Source organism: Ranitomeya variabilis, chromosome 5, assembly GCF_051348905.1.
Source record: "Ranitomeya variabilis isolate aRanVar5 chromosome 5, aRanVar5.hap1, whole genome shotgun sequence".
NCBI lineage: Eukaryota > Metazoa > Chordata > Amphibia > Anura > Dendrobatidae > Ranitomeya > Ranitomeya variabilis.
Window position 1 is genome coordinate 556,613,439 of NC_135236.1, and position 20,248 is coordinate 556,633,686.

Consider the following 20,248-nt stretch of genomic DNA (forward strand, 5'->3'; position numbering starts at 1 on the left):
ATCCGCAATATTTATTCCCTTGATGTCCTTGGAAGATCTTATGCGTATTGCTAAAGCCTCTATCGCAAGGGCGAAGAGAGCGGGGGACAGAGGACATCCCTGACGGGTTCCCCTGTGTAAGGTAAAAGAATCAGAAGTGGAGTTATTTACAATTACACGCGCCTTGGGATTCTTATATAACGTGTCTACCCCCCTGATAAATTTCTCCCCAAAACCATATTTCTGCAGACACGCGGAGAGGAAAGACCACTCGAGAGAGTCGAATGCCTTGGCCGTATCCAGCGATGCCAGCGCCCAACTATTATCCGGCTCTAGAGAGCTATACTGAACCACCGATTGGACCCGCCTGATATTAATAGAAGTACTTTTCCCAGGCATAAAGCCAGTTTGATCTGGGTGTATAAGGTCTAATATGAGCGTATTTAGTCTAGTGGCCAATATTTTAGTGAAAATTTTGTAATCTACGCTTACTAGTGATATGGGGCGATACGATCCACACTCCAGGGGATCCCTCCCTTCTTTTTTAAGTACAATAATGTTTGCATCATAAAATGTTTCGGGCATAGTCTCTCCCTCCCATATACTTCTAAGTACCTTCAATAAAAGTGGTGCCAGTTGAGCTCGATATTTCTTATACAGCTCAATAGGAGCATCAGGACATCAGGTCCAGGAGCCTTCCCGGTGGCCATATCCATTATAGCTTGCTCCACCTCCTCCAAAGTAAACTCAGCTTCCATAAAGGCTTGCTGAACTGGACTCAATGAGGGGAACGCTATGTCCGATAAATAGTCTACACATTCAGGAACACCAACACCACTACTAGACTTGTATAAAGATTTATAGTAATCGTGGAAACACTGTAGGATCTCCTCGGTAGAGGATACCAATGGACCATCATGTGCCCGGATCTGTAATACTGTATTAGATGTGTTGTGCTGGCGTACTAGAAAAGCCAATAGTTTACTGGCCTGGTTCCCCAATTCGAAATAGGATTGACGGGTAAAAAACAACTTGCGTTTGGATTTTTTGTCTATATGTTGGGTATATAACCTTTGGGAAGTGAGCCATGCCACCCTATTGCCACTAGTTTGGTTGGCCACATAGGCGGTCTCGGATTCCTTCAAACGTCGCTCCATCTCGTCGTCCTCCCCTGCCGTCTTCCTTTTAATATAGGAAATTGTGGAAGACAGACATCCCCTTAGATATGCTTTTAGGGTATCGCAAAACAGACTAAGATTTGAGGGGTCTGGGTGGGTAAGGATAAAACAGTTCAGCTGATCCACCGTTCTATCGCTAGAATCTATTAATTTCAGCCAGAAGGGATTCAATTTCCAGGGTATAGTATTATTTGACTGACCATATTTAAGTTTAAGAATGACTGGACTGTGGTCCGATATCCCCCTGTTGCCATGCTCAATATTATCCACTCGTAATGCCAGGTCACTAGACCCAAATATATAGTCTATGCGAGATAGAGACCGTCTAGTTGACGAATGACAAGTGTAATCCCTTACCCCAGGGTGACGTACTCTCCATAGGTCCAGCCATCCACTACCACCCATAAACAGTGCCAACTGAGAGGGAGATTGAATAGTAGGGCCTCCAGACATCCCGTCATCCAGTCTCAATTTATCTAAGGAACTATCCATGACTAAGTTAAAATCTCCCATACAAATAATACTAGCATCAGGATAATTTAGGGAGAATCCCATTGCCATGCGGAGGACCGATATATTAGCTGGGGGTGAGTTATAGATGCACAGTATCACGTATTCCCGCGTGTTAATAAAGGCGTGTACAAAAACAAAACGACCTTCGGGATCTCGTCTTGCCTCCCTGGCCTCCCATCTAACACTTCTATGAATTAGCAGAGAGACCCCTCTTGAATAGCTGGTATGAAATGCGTGAAGGGACCACTGCACCCACGGCTTTTGCGTACATTTAGCTGTGTCCCTTGTCAGATGTGTCTCCACAAGTGCTACAACATGGGGATGATACCGCTTAATCTGTGAAAATACCTTGATTTTTTTACGGGGGGTCTTAATACCCCGTACATTCCAAGTCATACATACAATCTCAGACCCCATAGCTACACTTGAGAAAAGGAATATTATACATCATAGCTTGTGTAGAGATCAGGAACACCACGCAGAGCACAGAATTATCAATGGCGACTATCAAACATATCAAACAGTCAAAACTGGTGTAAGAACCCAAACAAAATATAACTTGAACAGTAGAGGAGTATAATCCTATACTCCTACAGTCAATTAGAAAAGGGGATACCCTCACTGGAATCAGCGTTCGGTATTGTTGGTAAGCTCAACACCTTGTACGGAGAGCTCTATTTTGTGCTGCCATTGGATAAGAAAGAATGTTTGTTCAGGAGTCCGGCACATGAGACACCTTGTATGTTCGTAACCATTCGGGTACCTCCGCCGGATCTGTAAAAAACAGGGAAGAGCCTTCATGGACAACGCGGAGTCGAGCCGGGTAAAGCATGGAATAAATGATGTTTTTATCCCTGAGCCGCTTCTTAACTTCCACGAATCGAACTGGCTGCTTCTGGAGTTCCATGGAGAAATCCGGGAAAATTGATATAGTAGCGTTATTAAATTTAATAGGGCCCTTCTGCCTCGCCAAACGGAGTATCGCATCTCTATCTCTGCAGTTAAGGAGGCGTGCCAAGAAGGGCCGGGGCGGAGCTCCGGGGGGGGGGGGGGGGGGGGGTAAGAGGCCTCGTCGGTACTCTATGGGCCCTCTCCACAGAAAATGTTGAGGAGAATAGAATCCATCTCCTAGGGAGGTTTTCAGCCAATCCTCCAGGAATTGCTCAGGCTGTTGACCCTCCGAGCGCTCCGGCAGGCCAATAATTTGAATGTTGTTTCGGCGTAGCCTATTTTCCAGGTCGTCTGCTTTTTGTTTCCAGGCATTCACGGACCCGGCGGCTTTTGACAATTTAGTTTCCATAGGAGTGATGGTGTCTTCTATCTGAGACACTCTTGTTTCAACCTCCGAGATGCGTCCTCTCATAGCTTGCATATCATTTCGCAAACGACCCACTTCAGTGTGTTTGTCTTCTATTTTCTCAGTAAGAGAAGATCTGGTGAGGGATATGGCCTGCATCAGTTGCTCAGACGCTTGTTTAAGAGTCAGTTCGCCCTGCTCTCCCTCCTCATTACTGTCAGAAGGACGACTTTTGCGTTGGTTCTGCGTGGGATTATTTCTGAGAGTGCGTGCATTATCAGAAGTGTCTTCTCTGGCATATTTCTTTAATTTCTCAGCAGCCCCCGCTCCTTTGGAGTGTTGCATGGTGGTTAGCAGAAGGACCCTTCAGATGGATCACACATCTAGTTATAGCTGGTCTATTCTCCAATAGCCAATCCGGCAAAGTTAAATTCAGGGATAGATCCTAAGGAGATCACCAGCCAGATAAGAGGATTGTCAGGTATTCACAGAAGCAGCAGCTCAGGATTCACCCAGGCACTATGCCCCAGAGCAGCTCACAGCCTCCACAGGCAGCACAGCAGGGAGGGAGGGGTTAATCCCTCCAAAGTTTATGGTACAAACAGGAGCTTGTCAGATAAAGGGGTTGCAGGGCCCAATTTTCCAGGGCACACACCGCACTGTCCTTTTATTATTTCAGCAGTATGTTCGCCTCCCGGGTTATACCGCGATCTGCTGTGTAGCGCCGCTCTCCTTACTGCTGGAAAGCGCGCTGTAGTAATGGCTGCCGTCCTCCCAGGCGCCGCTCACCGCCCCAGACCCAGCACCTGTGTCTCGGCGTTCCACAGCGCTCCCGCCTCAGCTCCGGCGTCCGTCTCCTTCAGGGGGGATGTCGCCGGCTCCGGTAACCGCCGGCGCCGCGTCCCAAGCGCAGGGACACGTGCCTCAAGATGGCCGCCGCAGCACAGGGATCTTGCCGCCCGCTCAGGTCACTTCACCTCCCGGCGTCTCTGAGCTCCAAAAGTGCCACTTCCAGGGGTCGCCGGTCTCCAGGGGTCTTAAGAGCACCCTCTTAGCCGGTGCAGCCGGTAAGTCAGGGGATTTATGGCAGAATTTAATTCAGGATGACCGGAGCTCTCCTGAGGTGCGTCCTCTCTCTTGGACTACATATCCACGCCCCCAGACTCGGGACATTATTAAATGTAAAGTGGGCACTTTTTGTTATAGTGGAACTCCGATTACAGCACAGTGGCGCAGTGGTTAGCACAGCAGCCTTGCAGCGCTGGAGTCCTGGGTTCAAACCCCACCAAGGACAACATCTGCAAAGAGTTTGTATGTTCTCTCCGTGTTCGCGTGGGTTTCCTCCGGGTACTCCGGTTTCCTCCCACATTCCAAAGACATACTGATAGGGAATTTAGATTGTGAGCCCCAACGGGGACAGTGATGATAATGTGTGCAACCTGTAAAGCGCTGCGGAATATGTTAGCGCTATATAAAAATAAAGATTATTGATTATTATTTATTACTGTGAGGCTGTGTTCACACGTTGCAGATTATTCGCGTTTTTTCCCTATAAAAACGCTATAAAACCGCAAATAATCTGCTTATATTATGCATCCTATCATTTTTAATGAATTCTGCACTTTTTGTACACATGATGCGTTTTTTTCCGCGGTAAAAACGCATCGCGGTAAAAAACGCAGCATGTTCATTAATTTTGCGGTTTTTTTGCGGATTTCCCACTTAAAATGCATTGGGAAATGTCCAGAAAAAAACGCACCAAAAACGCGTCAAAAACGCGGTAAAAACGCGCAAAAAACGCATGCGGATTTCTTGCAGAAAATTTCAGGTTTTCCTCAGGAATTTTCTGCAAGAATTCCTGAACGTGTGCACATAGCCTGACTGTCAAAGGGGACACACAGAGGGCATTATTACTTTCTAGGGGGCAAAATGTGGGCACTGCATTCTAGGGCACTTGCACAGGGCATTACTATATTTTTGTGGTTTGTTTTACCATCTAGAAGGCACACAGCACCACACGGTAGGTGAAGAATAGGGACACATATCCCAAAACTGAGCCACTGCTGCTATATTAGCAGGGCAAGGAGTTTGGGCAGGTTGGAAAAGGTGTCTTTGTTGTAATCTCTGCAGCCAAGTCGTGGCCGGAAGAAGTTGTCATGTCGCTCTGGGCCAGATGGATAAGACGGGAAAAGAGAATGATTCCATCAGAAAGAACGTCAGCTGTAAGTCACCATCTATAACTGTGCTGTAATCTCTTATATGTTCCGTATGACTGGTATCTACCACTGACCATATGGCGGTACTATTAATGTTGGTCTTAATATAGAGATTAATTTCAGTAACAGCGCGGTCATCTGCTGAGGTTCTCCTCCACTATTAGGGTGCGTCACCGAGTTGTAATCAAGGTTACCTGGTTACGGGTCCACTCAGAAGTTTGATGGAAGCAAAGACTCAGCATCCAACATTGAACCCCTCGATATTTAAAAGCAATTTCAAAGGAAAAGTGGTGCAGACTTGGAAACAATGGTAAAAACCTGTGTAGTTGCCATCACTTGTAAATGAAGGGTCTAACAGATTTACTAAACAGCAGGCGTGGGCACCTCGCCGCATTCAAAGGCTCATGCTAGTAGTGCCCGCTAATCTACAAAGAGTGTCAGCTATGATATAACATGCTAACAGCCATCATGCCTGATCCCATGCTATCACAGAGTTGTACATATAGCGCTACATAAAACCCTGGACGTTATGACCCCATTTATACAAAACAGAATAAAGCCACTTAGTTTATTAAGCAGCAACGTAGGTTAGCAATTTGTAAAAGCCATTATAAACTAACAAGCGCATTTTTTTTGCAATCTGCTTGTATTTCACCATTACAGGCTTCATAAGGGGAGGATTCAAAAGGTATGAATAACAGTTTCAAAAATCTTAGAACAAATGTTAAGCTTGAGGAATTGATTAACCCCTTCACCACCTAGCGATTTACAGTTTCGTGTTGTTTTTGCCCCTCTTCTTCCCAGAGCCATAACTTTTATATTTTCCCGTCACTATAGCCATAAGAGGGCTTGTTTTTTTGCGGGATGAGTTGTTCTTTTGAATGACATTGATTTTACCATATAGTATACTGGAAAACAGGAACAAAATTCCAAGTGCTGTGGAATTGCACTTTTGTTTTGCAATTCCACAATTTTTTTTTTCTTATTTACCATGTTTACTAAATGCTAACAGTGACCTGCCACTATGATTCTCCAGGTCAGTATGAGTTTTTTTGTTAAGGTTAAATGGGAAAGATGCAGGCTCAGCACCGGAGCCTGCATCAAATGCAGAGAGACGACCTTGGACATAACTATGTGTCGGAGGTTGTAAAGAGGGGGTTGTTGACATGACAGATAAGGGTGTAAGGAAGAAAAGGGAATTAATGGGATAAAACTCAGCTACTCACTTTAATGTGCTTATAAGGAGGTGGTTTTTTATCATTTTTCTTCTCTTCTTGCAATTGCCTTATTTCCTTCTGTGCTCTTAACTCTTCAAATCTTTCTGCAGCTTCCATCAGTCCTAGAAGAAAGTAATATGACTAAATGCAAAATCGTTCTAAAATGCTCTCAAAAGCAACAACAAAAAAAAGGTTGACTATACCTTTCTTGTATACAGCATCCACTCCCTTGCTCATCTTATCTTTGTTAAGAGCATCTCCTTCCATGTAAGGAAATACTCTGGCCTGGTGGGTCCATAAGAAGTCCTTAGAACCAAAGAATAAGACTGGAAACTCTCCAATGTCATGTTTCATCTTCTGGATATTGGTTGGAATGGTCTTCGGATGACAAACCTCAGCAGGCCACCACCTGAAAAAAAGTATACAAAATGCTTTCTTAACTATTATCAGGAAAGATGGACAGGTGGAAGGTAGAAAGCAGTCTATTACCTGTATCGCCCGACTTTAACCCATACTATTTCCTTATAATGAGGCTTTTTGCCAGCTTTACAGTCATTGCAGAACCAGCTACCCTCTGGCATGTCAATATTAAGACATTCACGGTGAAAAGCAGCTGGACAGGACTCACAACAAAGAAGACTTCCACCTGACACAAAGAAAGTATATTTAATATATTGCACTATACTATGAAATAATGCAAAGACACAAATTAACCACCAAGCCATCTAACTGAACAAAAACACACAAACTACTGTAACCTTAGTGGAGACAGCTGTGAATGGGAAAATCCGATAAACTTACCTTCAGAGCACACAAAGCACCAGCTGACATTAACATGCTCGTGGTTCTTACAGCCTCTACGGGGAGTAAAGTGGCTTGGGCAAATAATACTATTAGAAGCCAAGGCAACTGTTCCTGCTGCCATACAGAAATCGTTGGCATGATAGGCAACTGGACATCGAACACATCTCATCAAGCGACCTGTGCCCCAATAAAGTAAAAAGATTTAAGCAATGCAGTAATCGCTCCTAAAATTAGCCCCTCAAGACACATTATAAAAAGGTAATATCAGTACTTTACAAGTAAGAATCATAGAAAAGAGATCGCATTAAGAGAACATCTACAAGGAGCTTGTATGTTTGCCTATTGTTTATGTACTGATAAACGATTTATATTATGAGCCCAATGGAAACCAATTTGTGTTGTGTTGTAAAATTAATAGTGCTATATAGGCAAGTAAAATAAAATGATTTAGGTATTAATTATTAAAAGCATCAATTCGTTATATGATAGTCAAGCAACTTTGCTTTGGGTCTTGGAACTAACTTGACTTTTTTTATAGGAGAAATATACGTGGTATCTAACATAGGCTCCCTTCTCATGTCCGCATAATACTGGTACCGGAAAAAAGACGGTAACTGTCAGTGTGCCATACATTGTTTTCCATTATAGCTTAAGAAAAAAATAGATGCGAAAACTTCTTCTAGATGTTAAATATTATAATAATATAATATAATAATGTTAAATATGTACAGCACACAGATGACACCCAGCTATTGTATTTGTTTCACAGACCCATAGATTTGTATTGGCCCTTGTCATGCGTGCTCTTGGTAAAAAAAAACAAAAACGGACATGTCTCCATGCGGTTTGCAGCACCATAGATTCTAATGGGTACATGTGCATTTGTGAAAAAACAGATACAATAAATACGGCAAACACAGACATGTGATGGGGGCCTTACCCATTCATTTCCACCACCATAGACAGCTCACCTTTGGATGCAGATGGGTTGTTGGGATTGTTGACATGACAAGTGTTGCAGATATGTAAAGAACAGCGAAAACCTCGATTTAGTTGAATGGTAGGTAGATAATTAAAAGCACAATCTTCATGGTAGTACTTTCCACACAGGGGAAGTGAGCAGCGTTTTACCCCTTCATCCGAGGACTTGCATACAAAACAGGTATGGACACCTTAAAAGATAAACATTTTCAAAAATATATATATATTTTAATTCCAGATATATTAAAAGGAAAACAAGATGAAGCAAATAGAAAAAACCCAATAAGATAGATTGGGAAAAAGGAAAAAAAAAGTTCTTGAGCACATAATTAAGAAAGGCTGTCATTGAAACAATGACCGTTACAGCTGCATAACTCTACACGGAGTATAGGATTAGGGATGTTAGTCAGTTTGACAGCTCAGCCTAAAAACTCACACGTCTGGAAAAGGCTGCTTGCAAAACTGCAATGCTGATTGTGAAAGGCAACCCACAGGCTAATTGAACACTTCTTCCAAATAAGATTATTCATATTTTTAATTATTGAAACTACAATCTGTTACGTTTGACACCTACCTGAAGAACACTCACTGCAGATGAACTTTCCCCGAGGCATGTCACTCAGACCAAGGCACTGCAGGTGAAATGCTCCGCAGCACTGGGCCTCACACAGCAGCAGCTCTCCTGGCTTCTCGCACACCTGTAGAAAAGAAAAGGGACCTTCCCTGATAACACCGCATAAGACAGGAGGCATACACAGGCTCTCCAGCCGTACACTACGTCACTAATTACTATCATGACACCCCAGATCTAGAGAATAAGTGTCTGGGCTGCATGGGAGCAGCGCTAAAACTAGCTGTGCCGCTGCTCCTTCATTCCGAAGATCAGGGTTTAGAGAAGAGTCAGCAGCAGTATAAATCAGACGGAGATCAGTGCTCAGACTGAGTACATTAACCAGATTATACTATTGGAATATGCCGAGTGTTAGCCGACGTGACAATAGCCAGAATTAAAGGGAACTCCAACCACAGCCATTTATGACAAGGCAGTCAATAGTCAGTGGCCATCTAAGTGGTAAGGGGAGAGGGTGGTTTCATTCCTGCATACCAGAGAATAGTCATGGCAGCTTGGAGACTGACAAAGGTCTCACTTCTGCTTTGGGCCCCAACAGGCTGCAAGTTTTCCCACTCATAGGCATAGTACACTGCAATTCAGAAGCTCAGTGTAATGATTAGTGGCAGAATTTATTTTCTCAACCCTACTAAAAATAAAATAAAAATAGAATAAAAATGGTACGCATGCCCAAAAAATTAGATGCTATTTTTTTATTTTGATAAAAGTGTAAGAAATTCATTACTTACTCATCAAAATCACCCCAAATACATACACAAAGTTAATAGAAAAATAAAAAGGCTTGATATTCAGTTGTATACTTAAAGGGATTCAGCCTTTTAAAACTGAAGACTTCCTTAAAACACCATCAATATTAAATTTGTGTATGCCCAACTTTCGCATCTCGACGATCAGCTGTTTAAAGGGGCCACAGAGCTCATATAAGCAACTTCAACACTTACATCGATATGCAAACTGGTTTTTATCTACTTAATACAGCAGAAAAGGGGCAGCAGTGCATACCTGCCCAGGTCTCCGAACAAATGCACTACAGGATGCAGCAGACCCATGTAGTAAAGATGGCGGCAACACACATCTTTGCTATATGGGTTTGCTGCATCCTGTAGTGCATTTGTTCGGAGACCTGGGCATGTAAGCACTGTTGCCCCTTTTCTGCTGTACTAATTCTTGAGTTTTTGGGAGGATTTTCAGTCCTCTTTTTGTGGCTTTGCTATTAAGTTTAGTGTTAGGACTCGCAAGTGTGAGGACACTCGGCACGGGTTTCGAGCTTGCATAACTACCCAAAATATCGACCAATACCTCACATATTTATATGTATTTTTTGCACTTTATTTTTCATGGTGCAGCCAGGCCCAGCACGTTAGGTCTTATATACTGGGGTGTCCACATGGGATGCATTTACATAGTGCTGGGCAGCCCGCCTGATCTAATAGTATGGGCGTCACTAATAGGCTGTGAATCAGACATTACCTGTATGTGAACAGCGCCCTATACAAGCCTCTACTGTACAATCATACACTAAGCAATCACCCCTCCACGGATTGGTAGGCTGTGAGTGGTTGTCTTATCAGTATTTTGCACCCGTGTTGCCGCCATCTTCACTACATGGGTTTGATGCATCCTGATAGTGCACATGTGCGGAGACATGGACAGGTAAGCACTGCAGCCCCTTTTCTGCTGTATTAATTCTTTCATTTTTAGTCCTCTTTTTGTGGCTTTGTTATTAAGTTTGGTTTTTAACTACACTGTTTTTTTTATTTTGCAGTAATCTCCCAGCCACTCACAAAGTAGAAACTTGAATGCTGAAAGGCGTTGAATGCCTAATAAGTATAATACTATAATGCAAAGCTACATATTTAGGCTTCAAATGTAGCATAGCAATTAGCTCAAATGTAAACTGCTACTACCAATAAAAATAAGGAGTCAAATGAATATAGCCGTATACCTGACACACATTCTCCTTCATGGCAGCTCCACCACCACATCGCTCAAGCTGGGCCTTCTTTGACGCAGGTCCATGTTCATGCTCTAGCCCTTCTTCAGCTGTGTCACTTGGACTGGCTGCATCATTCTCGAGCAGATCGCGCTAAATTATGGGGACAAAAATATATTTAATATAGAGATATATATCTCGCTATCTATTCTAGAATGGTTTATTAAGTACTTTCCCATTAAAGCTAGAACTTAAAAGAACTTTTTTTGCTAAAGAAGATTTCTGAACAGTTGACTACAACTTAACAGCCAAGGCCTAAAGGGCTGGTCCGAAAGCTAATAGAGAACAGAATACTCAATATGTAACCAGTAACTACGTTTCTAACGTACATTAAGAGATTCCTTGCTGTTCCCTGTGTACTTTAACTTACAATTTTTCTGTCTCTACTTTCATTAACGTTTCATTTGACTCCTCCAGCATGTGCAAAAGCTTCTCAACCAGATCATCATCAGGGGGCGAGGGCAGCTGTCATTCACCCCCGATTCTTTTTCTGCCCTAAAATGGGACTGGCGCTGCAGTCACTCCTCACAACTGCTGTTACTGTCTTTAAACTGAAAAATGTTTAGAATTGAGAGTCCTCAGTGGTTGATACCTTTTAATGGCTAACTGAAAAGATGGTAACAAATTGCAAGCTTTCGAGACTACTCAGGTCTTTTCATCAGGCATAGACTATTACAAATTCTGAAGAATCACATATTTATGCACAACATAGCACAGAAAAAAAAAAAAACCCATGGATAAGACAGGTGGCATGATCCATGGGTTTTTCTTTTTTTTTTATGTGCTATGTTGTGCATAAATATGTGATTCTTCAGAATTTGTATTAGTCTATGCCTGATGAAGAGACCTGTGTAGTCTAGAAAGCTTGCAATTTGTTACCATCTTTTCAGTTAGCCATTAAAAGGTATCAACCACTGAGGACTGTCAATTCTAAACATTTTTCTATCTACTGGCTAACACGGTACCAAGATATTTATCTTTCCTGTCTTTAAACTGGACATCATCAATTACGTCAATTTAAGGGGCTGGGTTAGTCCCTCTTCTACTGAGCACGCATCAACTGTCAATTCCCATCGGCATGCCTCCAGACATTCAAGGTGATGCATGATAATTGCATGAGCTCTAATCTCTTAAAGCGAACCGGTCACCCCCAAAATCGATGGTGAGGTAAGCTCAAAGTCATCAGGGGCTTATCTACAGCATTCTGTAATGCTGTAGATAAGCCGCCGATGTTACCTGAAAGAGGAGAAAAAGACGTTAGATTATATTCACCCAGGGGCGGTCCCGCTGCGATGGGCGTCTCAGGTCTGGTACAGCGCCTCCCATCTTCATTCCATGACGTCCTCTTCTGGTCTTCGCGCCGCTACTCCGGCGCAGGCGTACTTTGTCTGCCCTGTTGAGGGCAGAGCAAAGTACTGCAGTGCGCAGGCGCCGGTAAGGTCAGAGAGGCCCGGCGCCTGCGCACTGCAGTACTTTGCTCTGCCCTCAACAGGGCAGACAAAGTACGCCTGCGCCGAAGCCGCGGAGACCAGAAGAGGACGTCATGGAATGAAGATAGGAGGCGCCGAAGCGGTCCTGAGACGTCCATTTGACCGCGGACCAGCAGCGGGACCGCCCAGGTGAGTATATTATAACCTCTTTTTCTCCTCTTTCAGGTAACATCGGGGGCTTATCTACAGCATTACAGAATGCTGTAGATAAGCCCCTGATGACGGTGAGCTTACCTCACCATCGATTTTGGGGGTGACAGGTTCCCTTTAAGAAAGGTGTATGGAGCAGCATACAGCACTTATGGAAAAATGGCTAACGGTAACAAAGTGCCACGATCCTTGCCACCTACTGTACTCTTTATCCATATAGTAGTCATTAGATCGACCCCTATACACATATTAGAATAAAACCATCTTTCAAAATCCTGTACAAAGAGGTGTAAAAGACAGTGCATGTTGGCAAGGTGCACTTAGCATTTTTTTTTAAATAATCCATAGTTCGCCTGTACAGAGCAGAGTATGAAATAAGCCATCGTGGTTTTTCAAAACATAATAGGTTTCCATTTTACAACAGTACTTACAACTTCAGCTGGGGCAAGAAGTAAGCATGCCTGACAAATTCACCCAATGTGGCATAGTTACAAAGGAAATGTACCCTAGTATCTGACTTGTATACATTTCTTCCGGTAGTGCATTAACCCCTTGGTGACAGGGCCAATTTTTTAAAATCTGACCAAGTATCACTTTATGTAGTAATATCTAGAAATTTTCAACATATCCCAGTGATTCGGAGACTGTTTTTTCGTGACACATTTTATGTTAATGCTAAATTTAGGTTGACATATATTTACATTGATTTATAAAAATATCAGAAATTTGACAAAAAATGTTTAAGAATGTGCAATTTTCAATCTTTTAATGATCATCCCTTTAATCCAGATAGTCATACCACAGAAAAACATTAAAAAAAATAACATTTCCCTCATGTCTTCTTTACATCAGCACCATTTGTAAAATGGTATTTTATTTTGTTAGAATTTTAGAAGGTTTAAAAATGTAGCAGTAATTTATTTTTTCAAGGAAATTTACAAAACTTATTTTTTTGGGACCTGTTCAGTTTTGAAGTAACTTTGGGGGTCCTATATATTGGAAACCACCAAAAGTGATACCATTTTTGCAAAACTGCACCCCTAAACTTTTTCAAAATTGCTTTCATGTAGTTCATTAACCCTTCAGGTGCTTTTCAGGAATTAATTAATGCAAAGTGGCATAACAGGAATGAAAACCTTATATTTTTACCACCTAAATATGGTAACTTTTGAACTGGTCAATATAGCCGGCAGACGCGAAGGCCGTTATTTGGCCATGAACTGCCATGGCAAACATCAGGACCACACGATCAAGATCTCAGGGTGCCGATGGGATTAATGAGGAAGCCACCATACTCTTAACCATCTAGATGCCGTAGTCATTGACAGCAGCATCTAAGGGGTTAAACAGATATGGACGGTGCCAATGCTGATCATGGCTGATGCAGCAAGTTGTCAGCTATAGTAAACAACCGACAGCTGCTGGATTGTCACCTGCATGGGGATGCTATTCACTTATATCTCAGGTCAGTAAAATAGGGATTTTTGTGTACTCACCGTAAAATCCTTTTCTCCGAGCCATTCATTGGGGGACACAGACCGTGGATGTATGCTGCTGCCACTAGGAGGCTGACACTAAGTGATACAATGAAAGTTAGCTCCTCCCCCGCAGTATACACCCTCCTGCTGGCTCTCAGCTAACCAGTTCGATGCAAAAGCAGTAGGAGATCAATAATATATGAGCGTATGGGGCGTGTCCTAGCTGGCCATGTGAGTGGAAGCAGGGAAGAGTGCTCTCGCTGCCAGAAGGACTTAAAATCCTGTTTTAACCCTGATTTTCGGGTATACTTATCGAGCCCGGCTGGCTGAAGGTCCGGAGAGCACTGCGGTTCTGAACGGAGGCACCGGAGCTGGCAGCAATGACCAGGAGGCGGCAGAAAGATGCAGGACTGGGCGATGCAGGAGCCGGCCAAGATGGAGCTGAGGCCAGAGAAGACGCTGACAGGGAGAATGCAGCATGTCAGCGTCGCATGGAGGTAGCGGCGAAGCTACAGCAATATGCCAGGGTGGAAGCTGCAGATGCAGAACAAGGACCCAGAGCTGGAGCTGACAAGGAGGAGGAGGAAGCAGGCATGGTGCAGCAGCACGAGGTACAGAAGGGGAAGGAGAGAGAAAGCATGGTGGGGGCTAGTGGGGGATCTGAAGGCATATCACAGGCAGAGGAGCCGACCCTTAGAGATGTTATCACACTGATCTCTTCATGTCAGCAGTCCCTGAATTCCCTGGCCCAGCAGATGCAGGAGGTTAAAGGGGACACTGCACAGATTAATGCAGCCCTACAAAAGATGGACAAACGTATAGGAGTGGTGGAGGAGAGGGTGAGCACGGCAGAAGATCACATAGTTAGATTACAAAAAGCTGAGAAGAAGTTCACCCAAGCAATAGCCGAGCTCACGGCCAAAAATGAGGATCTGGAAAATAGATCCAGAAGAAATAATATACGTATAGTGGGGCTGCCTGAAAAGACTGAGGGGAGAAACCCCACAGAATTTGTTGAAAGCTGGCTGCTGGAAAAAATTGGGAGCACAGTGCTGACAAAAGTTTTTGCGGTTGAACGGGCTCATAGGGTCCCACCACAGCCCCCTGGGGCAGGAGCGTACCCTCATACCATGCTTGCCAAAATATTGAACTACAGAGATAGAGACATTATCCTTAGAAAGGCTAGAGAACTGGAGGATCTGACGGCGGGAGGACAAAAAAAAAAAAAAAAAAAAAAAAAAAAAATCGCCATTTATCCGGACTATTCCGCTGCGGTTCAGAAGCAACGGATGAAGTTTACTGGAATCAAGCGACGACTAAGGGAGCTGGGAGTGCAGTATTCAGTGATGTTTCCCGCAAAGCTGAGACTGGTGGCTTTTAATAAGACCCACTTCTTCCTGACACCGGAGGACGCTACCCAGTGGATTGATGCTAATGAGAAAAAGCTTAAGGGAATGGGTGATTGACATTTCGGCGATATCTGGTTGTGAATCGTTTTCTCTATCGCTGGCAGAGGGTTCTACATTTGTTAGCATTGGTTAAAGAGTTGAGCAACTGCTGAGGGTTTTGCTGGGTCATGTTAATTGACTGGCCTGAGGGGACAGTACCGTCTACTAAATATGAGGGAGGAGGGCTAGGCCGGGTACTGTAAATTGGTTTGGTATTTTTTTTTATATATGTTCATATAAGTTTGAATGTTTAGATATATTAAAGTGAAAAGTTGGGGGGAAATTATGATTGCTATGGCAGCGGGACGCGAAAGGGGAGGGTTAAGCAGGTGAGAGTGCTCGCAATGGGCAGTGGAGCCCCGCTCTTGATGAGAGAAAGAATGAGCTATATTGGGAGGGTTAGGGGGGTCAGTTGGGTGGGGGTAGGGGGGGAGGGAGGGTTGGGACAGCCTAAACTTGGGAAATTGGATACCATGAGAAATGATGAGCCACATGATTGGGGATTGTACTAAAATATTGAGTTGGAATGTGAGAGGTCTGGCGGATAAGACACGGCGGACGGCAGTGTTACAGTATGTTCGAAAACAGAAGGTTTCAATGATATGTTTGCTGGAGACACATTTAGTGCGGGAGAGGGTGAATGTATTGAATAGGCGCTGGATACAGAGGGCGTACCATTCTACTTTTTCTACTTATTCTAGGGGTGTGTCTGTGTTAATACCTACGGGGGTGAAGTATGAGGAAGTGGCGGCAAAGGAGGATGTGGATGGCCAGTATGTGGTGGTAAACTGTAAAATTAATGGTGTGTTGATGTGCATTGCGGCAATGTATATTCCGCCTCCATACTCAAGTAAGAAGATAAGAGAGGTGCTGGAGAGGGTAGAGCGTTGGGGTCCATTACCACTTCTAATTATTGGCGATCTCAATAATATATGTGATGACTTTTGGGATAAAAATAAAAACTCCCAGAATAGGACGGTGGGACATGTCACTACGTTTGGGACCTATGTCCGGGAAGTAGGTATGATCGATTTATGGAGAGTTAGACATACTGGGGAAAGGGGGTATTCATGTTACTCGCCAGCTCATGGTACTTTGTCTAGGATTGATTTGGCGCTGGGCAACTGTCTGATGGACACGATGGTGGGGGATGTGAGATATTTGCCTAGGGCTCTCTCAGACCATAGTCCAGTTGAAGTGGAGTTTCGACCGGTGGGGAAACGAGCCGGGAGCAGGAGGGAGTGGAAAATTCACCCTTATTGGCTACATAATATAGATTTGGAAAAGATAAAGCAGGAGTTGGTGGAATTTTTTGAGATAAATGAGGGTAGTGCGGACGCTCTTACTGTGTGGGAAGCCATGAAAGCATACTTGAGAGGGCTGCTGTTTAGGGATATTAGCAGGTGTAAGCGGAAATCGAGAGAGGCAGAGAAATTGGCGCTTGATGGGTTGAGGATAGCCGAAGACGAGATGATAATAACAGGATCTTTGGAAGCTGGGAGGAGGTTAAAGGCAGCGCAGAGTCAGCTGGAGGAAGTTTTGCTGGGTAAGGCCGAAAGGAAAAGGGAATTCATGAATCTGGCTTATTACCAAGAGGGCGAATCTGTGGGTCATTTGCTGTCGCTGGTGGCTTCTGCCCAGAGAAGTACTTCCTTCGTCCATTCTCTGGTGTCGGGGAGCGGTATTACTGTCTCTGGGACTTCAAAGATTTTGGAGAGTTTCGCGGATTTTTATGCGGACCTATATTCCTCTCGGGTTGATGGGTCAATGGAGGAGACGGTGGCGTTCCTTGAGGAATTGGAGCTCCCAAGGTTGAGTGATATAGATAGAAAGGACTTGGAGGCTCCCATTACGGAGGAGGAGTTGGGTCGCGCATTGCAATCTATGACTAATGGAAAGGCGCCTGGTGTAGATGGATTTCCTGCCGAAATTTATAAAAACTTGGGGGAAGTGTTGATCCCTAGATTGAAGGCGGTCCTGGAGGAGGCTAGGGATAGGGGAAGTTTACCGGCATCTATGCGAGAGGCCATAATAGTGGTGATTCCTAAGGAGGGGAAGGACTTGACACTGCCGGATTCATACCGGCCAATTTCCTTGCTCACCATAGATGTTAAACTCCTGGCTAAGGTATTGGCGATGAGGTTGACAAGTGTCATTTCGGCTTGGTGCATTCAGACCAGTCTGGCTTTATGCCCGATAGGTCCACTGCGATTAATCTACGAAGGCTATTTATGAATTTGCAGCTCAGATCCGATAACTGTGGCCAGAGAGTTATTGCATCTTTAGACGCCCACAAGGCGTTTGATAGCGTGGAGTGGGGGTATCTTTGGCAGGTGTTGCGGAATATGGGGTTTGGACCGCAGTTCATATCTTGGATTCGGCTGATGTACTCGATGCCGATGGCCAGGGTCAGGGTGAACGGGGAGTTATCACGGACCATACAACTAACTAGAGGAACTAGGCAGGGGTGTCCACTCTCTCCTCTTTTGTTTGCTCTGGCTGTGGAGCCACTGGCTGCTAAACTTCGACAGTCTGATGAGATGACTGGATTTAAATATGGGAGGATTGAAGAAAGGGTGGCATTGTATGCAGATGACATTCTTTTGCTTTTGGCTGACCCGGGTGCGTCCTTGGAGGGAGCCATTGGGATTATTGAACGCTTCGGATCATTGTCGGGACTTAGGATAAACTGGAGTAAGGGTACTGTCACACAGTGCAATTTTGATCGCTACGACGGTACGATTCGTGACGTTCTAGCGATATCGTTACGATATCGCAGTGTCTGACACGCAGCAGCGATCAGGGATCCTGCTGAGAATCGTACGTCGTAGCAGATCGTTTGGAACTTTCTTTCGTCGCTTGATCACCCGCTGACATCGCTGGATCGTTGTGTGTGACAGCGATCCAGCGATGTGTTCGCTTGTAACCAGGGTAAACATCGGATAACTAAGCGCAGGGCCGCGCTTAGTAACCCGATGTTTACCCTGGTTACCAGCGTAAACGTAAAAAAAAAAAACAGTACATACTCACATTCCGGTGTCTGTCCTCCGGCGTCTCAGCTTCTCTGCACTGTGAGCGCCTGCCGGCCGGAAAGCGAGCACGGCGGTGACGTCTGACGTCACCGCTGTGCTTTCCAGCTATGGTGCTTACACAGTGGAGAGAAGCAGAACGCCGGGGGACAGACAGCGGAATGTGAGTATGTACTGTTTGTTTTTTTTACGTTTACGCTGGTAACCAGGGTAAACATCGGGTTACTAAGCGCGGACCTGCGCTTAGTAACCCGATGTTTACCCTGGTTACCCGGGGACTTCGGCATCGCTCCAGCGCCGTGATTGCAACGTGTGACCGCAGTCTACGACGCTGGAGCGATAATCATACGATCGCTGAGACGTCACGGATCGTGCCGTCGTAGCGATCAAAATTGCACTGTGTGACAGTACCCTAAGTCTATCTTGTTTAAGGTGGATGATGTTGGGGGGGAGCCACTGGAAGATGGGCGACTGAAGGTGACGAGCCAATTCAAGTACCTTGGCATATGGGTATCTATGCCTGTTACTGATTATATACATAGGAATATGACTCCAATCTTGGGTATTCTGAAGGCAAAAGTGGATGCTTGGCTTAAGCTGCATTTATCTGTGGTAGGTAGGGTGAATCTTATTAAAATGATTCTGATGCCGAAAATACTGTATATTTTGCATAATGCACCAGTGTGGATACCGCGCGGGAAATTTAGACAGATCAACTCTCTGTTTAGGAATTTAATATGGGGGAGACAATATCCGCGGATTAGACTGGAGACACTTCAGCGACCCAAGGACGATGGGGGACTAGCATTGCCTAACCCTGAAATATACTTTCTTGCAGCACAGAGTCAGCATCTAAAGGGATGGGCGCTTGAGGGGTCTCTTGGAGCAGTACAGCGGTTGATGGAAGTGATGACAAAAAGAAAGCCAGTAGTACAATGTTTGGAGGATGGATCCTTGGGAGCTCTGGGGAAATTATACCCGACTGTTGTTGATACGTAGGTTGTGGGGTAGATTGAGACATATACGCAGGATCACGGACTTGACGAGATTCTCTCCGCTATGGCATAACAATAACTTACAGGAGTTTGAGGCACTGGGGATACTGACAGAATGGCAGGTCAAAGGGATTCAGTACGTGTATCAGATACTTGAGCGAGGTGAGTTAAAATCATTTTCCCAATTGCAGGCGGAGTTTGGTCTGGGGACTGCGGGGGAGTATCAGTATTTGCGGATGTTGCATGCTTTTAGAGCTCAGAATAGGAGCGGAGATATTAGAATTCAAAGAGATATAGTACTGGAGTATGTGTGTAATGAAGGGTCTACTGGGGGGGTTATATCTACTTTGTATAAAGATCTGCTACATACTTTCCTGTTGGGATTTCCGATAATGGCGAGAGCTAAATGGGAGAGGGATCTGGGTCCAATGGATAAAGAGACTTGGGAGTCGGTGCTAGAATGGGTCCCAAGACTGTCAGTGAGCGAACCATATAGACTGTCACAGCTCTATGTAATACACAGGGTCTATAGGTCTCCGATAATACTATATAAGGCAGGTTTGCGTGATAATTCCGAGTGCCCAAGGTGTAAATCTACGGATGCGGATATATTTCATATGATGTGGACGTGTCCGAGACTGGCTGCATTTTGGTTAGTAGTTTTGAGTCGTATGGAAGGTGCGTATGGATGTGTGGTGCCAAGAGATCCAATTGTGTGCCTGTTGGGATGCGTGGATGAGATTGGAGTAGATAGTAACCTAAAGTTAGCTATTGCCAGACTGTTATACATGGCTAGGAAGGTAATAGCTCGAAATTGGATCAGGGAAGAACCGCCGTCAAGAGGAGAAT

The 20,248-nt window shown here is 44.5% G+C and overlaps 1 protein-coding gene across 4 annotated transcripts in view; it reads right to left on the reverse strand.

Moving 5' to 3' along the window:
• Window positions 1-20,248, reverse strand: part of NSD1 (nuclear receptor binding SET domain protein 1) — a 159,238-nt gene that overhangs the window by 45,237 nt on the left and 93,753 nt on the right. For all 4 annotated transcript variants that reach the window (XM_077265941.1, XM_077265940.1, XM_077265943.1 and 1 more), the window contains exons 11-17: window positions 10,762-10,902; window positions 8,760-8,883; window positions 8,176-8,376; window positions 7,202-7,381; window positions 6,890-7,046; window positions 6,604-6,809; window positions 6,410-6,522 (exon numbers count right to left, since the gene is read on the reverse strand). In XM_077265941.1, the coding sequence (XP_077122056.1) occupies window positions 6,410-6,522; window positions 6,604-6,809; window positions 6,890-7,046; window positions 7,202-7,381; window positions 8,176-8,376; window positions 8,760-8,883; window positions 10,762-10,902 (1,122 nt within the window). The remainder of the gene's footprint in view (window positions 1-6,409; window positions 6,523-6,603; window positions 6,810-6,889; window positions 7,047-7,201; window positions 7,382-8,175; window positions 8,377-8,759; window positions 8,884-10,761; window positions 10,903-20,248) is intronic.